At 41.8% G+C, this 5,101-nt stretch overlaps 1 protein-coding gene across 1 annotated transcript in view; it reads right to left on the bottom strand.

The window, feature by feature from the left end:
• Nucleotides 1-4,284: 4,284 nt before the first annotated feature.
• Nucleotides 4,285-5,101, bottom strand: part of kcnj9 (potassium inwardly rectifying channel subfamily J member 9) — an 18,486-nt gene continuing 17,669 nt past the window's right edge. Inside the window, exon 8 of the mRNA XM_037682410.1 lies at nucleotides 4,285-4,670. Coding sequence (XP_037538338.1) covers nucleotides 4,404-4,670 — 267 coding nt within the window. The 3' untranslated portion in view covers nucleotides 4,285-4,403. The remainder of the gene's footprint in view (nucleotides 4,671-5,101) is intronic.

The raw sequence follows: 5,101 nt of genomic DNA, 5'->3' as shown, positions 1-5,101 counted from the left end.
TTCAACATTTGTCATGCATGCAATATGTACGCTCAGCATTATCCGTTAAAGCCACTGAATGCATTAAATATTTATTTTTAATCAAATATTTTATTAGTGTTTTACTAAGTAAATTGTCTAAAACTTGATCCGTTTGAAGAGTTCTCTGTTAAATGAAAGAAAGAAGTGACATAAATGTGCTGAAAAGTCATATGAGCATTCATTTGAAAGTAAGGATGTTTGTCTGGTTCGTCAATATGATCTTCAGATGAGGGTTAAATTGGCCTCTTTGGGCAATTTAAGCTTTCATTGCTCCATATTTCAACTGCAATTCTATTTCTTTTGTAGGTGACTTATGAAAGGAGTGCTGTAAAGTACTTATACTGCAATATACACTTCATTCAACATTTATTTCTACAGGTAAATCCCATTGAGCCTCGAGGACCCATTTACAAGAGAGATCTGATTTCAACAAAGAATGATGACAACAATGGACAACAGCGACAACAATAAACAGTTATAAAAAGTCATACTCCAATTTTTTGTGTTTTCTTTAAACAAATAGGATGGCTAAAAAAAGGTAACAAAAAACAGCTAGATTCTAAGGCAAATGTAGAAAACTAAAAACAGGAACATGTCTGCATTGGTCCCTGCCAGGTGTCCAACAGATTCTTAAAGCCACTTAGAGAGGTCAAGGTCGAGAGCTTCTAATCTTTTTGTAAGATATTCCAGGAAACAGGAGCGGAGTAGGAGAAGGTCTTTTGCCTAGTTCAGTCCTCATTGAGGGAACACTGCAGGTAATAATGTCCTGAGAACGCACGCTGTAGCTGCACTCACGCAGAGACATGTAGGAGGAGATGTATGAAGGCAACAGACCAAGAAGTGATTTAAAGATGAAAATGTACCAGTGAGAGAGTCTGCGTGAAGTTAATGGTGTCCAGTTAACCAGTGAATACTGGGTGCAGTGGTGGGTACGATAATCACAGCCAGTTATGAATCTTAGTGCACCATGATAGACAGCATCCAACATCTGCAGGATTCCTGTAGGAGCGTTCATGTAAATAATGTCACCGTTATCAATGGAGGGAAGGAAAGTCACAGATACAAGGTGTTTCCTAGCATTTATGGTTAGACAGGATCTGTTTCTGAAAAAGAAACCCAGTTTAACTTTGAGTTTCTTTACCAAGTTTTCCACACGAAGCTTAAAAGAGAGATGCGAGTCGACCAAGATACCCAAATATTTATAGGAATCAACAAACTCAATCGGGACACCATTTGAAGATAAAATCGGAGGAAGGACTGCTGGGATCAACTTCCTATTTGAAAAAAGCATCCCTTTGGTTTTATCGGCATTTAGGACAAGTTTGAGGTGGAACAAATATGTCTGGATGTTGTTGAATGCAGATTTCAAAAGTTGGAAAGCCTTATCAACAGTTTTAGCTCGACGATAAACAACTGTGTCATCAGCGTAGAAATGTATGGATGCATTAGGGATAGTTTTACCTACATTATGTATGTAGATTGTAAAGAGGGTGGGTCCTAAGACTAAGCCTTGTGGTACACCATTGTTGACTGTTAAATAACTGGAGAAAGTACCATTATGTTGAACACATTGCCTCTGGTCTGAGAGATAGTTAGAGAACCAACCAATGGTGTGTTCTGAAAAAACGATTTCTGAGAGTTTATGGCACAAGATCTTATGATCCACAGTGTCAAAGCTTTGGACAGGTCTAAGAAAAGTGCAGCACAATAACATATAACAATAACCTCACAATATACAAGCGTTTTAATTCATATGCAATGTTGTAGTTCATAGTATTTGCGTGTATCTTTTACCTATGCAACAGTACAGGTGTCTTTGTTGCATGTGAAGGTAAATTTAAGTGTTGTTTTATGTGAGATGTTCATTTTAATATTATTACAACTGTTTACTCCTGAGTTTATATGTTTTGTGTGCAAAGATGAATTAAAAATGCAATATTGAAAATCAAAACAAATATGTACTTTCATTAGGGGAGGCCTCTTTCAGTTTTTTGAATCAGGAGAAAAACCATCTAGATTTACCAGGTTCCAAAATTGAAATCTAATCTCAGTCATGAAGTCAAAATGGAGTTGGGTGTAAAAAAACAAACAAAAAAAAACAAGTGCACCTCCCGATGTAGCAGCTTCAGGCACCTGCTTTAGCTGCAATAACTCTCAATAGTGGTTTGACTTTCTCAGTGTCTCACATGTTTATAGAGGGCCTTTAGCTTTCTTATTTCTGTGTTCTTTCAGTTGACTGAGTCTTGCTGGTTCCTGCTCGGCTCTCCTTAGGTCCTCCAGAGTTTCAATCAGTCTACACTTTGACTGGACCGCGCGATTCGTTTCTTTTTCAGCTGTTCTCTAGCAGGTGTTTGGGATCATTGTCCTGTTGCATCATGACGCAGATTCACTGCATCTGTTCTGATCCAGATTTAAGGACTCCTCTCAGCACTCCACTCTGCCAGATTATCGAACCCCTCACGGTACTAGATGGCCAGCGTTCTGTTCACAGCCTTGTTTGATCTTCTCGTCTTGACCTCACACCTGCCTTTTGGAAACCCCCATCTGCCTGCTCCCTGCCTGCTCTTGTTTTGCCTTTCTGACCTCGTTACAGACTACTCCTTCTGACCCAACGACTACGACTCATGGATTACCCTACGGATTTGTATCTGGATCTCTGACCTCGCGTGTATAACCCTGACCTCTATACCTGGACCTTGTTTTTGGATCACCCCCCTGACCACGCTCTGGCCTGCAACTGTGCTTCACTCTGTGGCGGTGACATCATCTTGCCCAACTCCTACAGGTGGCCCCCACCTCTCCTGCTTGAGAAGGTTAGTGACTATCATTCTGTTCATCTCGCTCACATAAATATTCAGTCCACTAACTGTCATATCGCTGCAGGTTGGTCCCACCACTGGATTCTGACCTCCACCAGCAGCTGCATTACAATAAAGGTTTTACCATTTTTGTTGTCCAATACCAAACCTAGTCAGCTCCAGAAGATTTGTGGTTTGTTCAAATGAACCTCTAGCCAATTTCCTGCGGCCATGTTCCTTTCGTGAAGCTTTCTCCTTGCAAACAAACCATTAGTCGTTCAGGCTTTTTATAATTTGTGAACTTTAAACAGAGGCCTGTAGAGTCTTAGATGGAGCTCTTAGGACTTTTTGAAATTCCTCTGATCATTGCACAGTCTGACCTTGGGGTAAATTTTCTGGGGGCATCCACTCCTGGAAAGACTGGCAGCTCCAAAATAATTTGGTAAGTGGGTAGACTTTCTTTTTTCCATGCTCAGAGGCTTGGCACAGTCCAGTTCTCTACACAGACACGTGCACATTTTTAAATCTTCAGGCCCCAGCATATCATTTTCTCCCCAGTCACACAACTCGGTCCAACCTCTGTGCAGGTTTTCTTTGTGTACATTTAAACTTCGGCAAATCCAACAAAGAATCCAAAACACTGGAATATAGTGTCCTTTATTCATTCTAACTGACGTGTTATCTTACATATTAAAAACATCTAGTAAAAATGGCCACGTACATGTATATACATGAGAGCAGAAGCAGAAGTTTGGGCTGAATTGAGCAGGACATTGTTGTGCAAATCGACTAAACGTCTGAGGATAGCGATGAACAAACCAGGTTCTACAGCCGCCGTATAGGATACAAAAGTGTCAGCTTTACTCTAAAAAGGCTTCAGATACCCTATTCCCCTTAACTTAAGGATGTAAGTATTTTCTTTTTATATCCGCATTTTGAACAAATCCAATACTCTGTGCCTCCTAAAGATTATTGTTTATACTGAGGGCAGGAAAACGAGAAAGGGTGTTCACAGATGTTTAAAAAAATGTGTCCCCCTAATGGGTTTCTGGACATTCTAGCACCAAATAATAGCCTGAAAAGAAAAAGCAAGAAAATACCTAATCAGCTGTAAGATGGCATACATTTCCTACCCTGATGGATAAATGTATTGATCGTTGCATCTAAAAAAAGCTTGAGATTACTCGTTAAGTGTGCATTTGAATGTAAAGCATCTCGACAACTGATTCACGTAACGCTTGCTGTGACACCGTCTTTCAGGCTGGTAGGATCAATTACGTTGCGTGAGACATTCGTCCTGTCCAGCACAGCTGAAGCATAGTTTTATCGTTTATAGAAGATATAGGCAACGGTGATCAGAGCAAACACAACAATTCCAAAAGAGATGGCACACATGCAGAACGCCTGGAACAAACATTAAAAAAAGACAAATATTAGGAGATCAGTCTGTTTCTATGTGATCTGGTGTTTACTGCTGAGCTGTGTCTATTAAAACAAGTCATCGGCATCAAAATAAAAGTCTTTAACGTATTTAACCGGGATGCGGTGGCGATGCACTGAAGGTCTTTGTAAACATTCTCTGTTCTAGGCCTCTGATTCGGACTGGTCTGTGGCGACGCTGCCGTTCAGCTCGCCCAGTCCTGATTGCTCCTGGATGTCGGTCATCTCCCCGACGGTGAACATGGGCTCCCCTCCTTTGCTGTTGGCCGAGCCGCCGTCCGCCTGCTTTGCTGCCTGCTCGGCCAGCGTGGGCTCCTCGTCCAGCCTGCTGGAGATGGACCAGTACAGGTGCGCGTCGAGCCGGGCTGCAGCCAGAGCCAGCTCCCGGGCCGAGCGGGAGGGCGTGTCCACCTTGGAGGTGTAGAAGAAGGTGAGTTTAAGGAACTGTCGGAGCAGATGAATGACCTCAGGAAGGTGTTTCAGACAGCTTCACCAAGAAGCTGCAGCACAACGAGTTAGTTACAACGACATGAATGTAACTGTTGGTTGGTTGAACACTTTGTTCCTGAATGACTCAACAATTATTTGATACATTTACACGGGTCCCTAGAAGAAGACAGTTTATCCAACCATCTGTCCATCCAACCATCCACCCATCCATCATCCAATCATCCATCCATCTATCAATCCATCATCCAACCATCTATCCATCCAACCATCTATCCAACCATCCATCCATCATCCAATCATCCATTCATCTATCAATCCATCCATCCAACCATCTATCCATCCATCATCCAATCATCCATCCATCTATCAATCCATCATCCAACCATCTATCC

Source organism: Nematolebias whitei, chromosome 9 (genome assembly GCF_014905685.2).
Source record: "Nematolebias whitei isolate Nwh7 chromosome 9, NemWhi1, whole genome shotgun sequence".
Taxonomy (NCBI): domain Eukaryota; kingdom Metazoa; phylum Chordata; class Actinopteri; order Cyprinodontiformes; family Rivulidae; genus Nematolebias; species Nematolebias whitei.
This window is presented reverse-complemented; position numbering and strand designations above follow the sequence as displayed.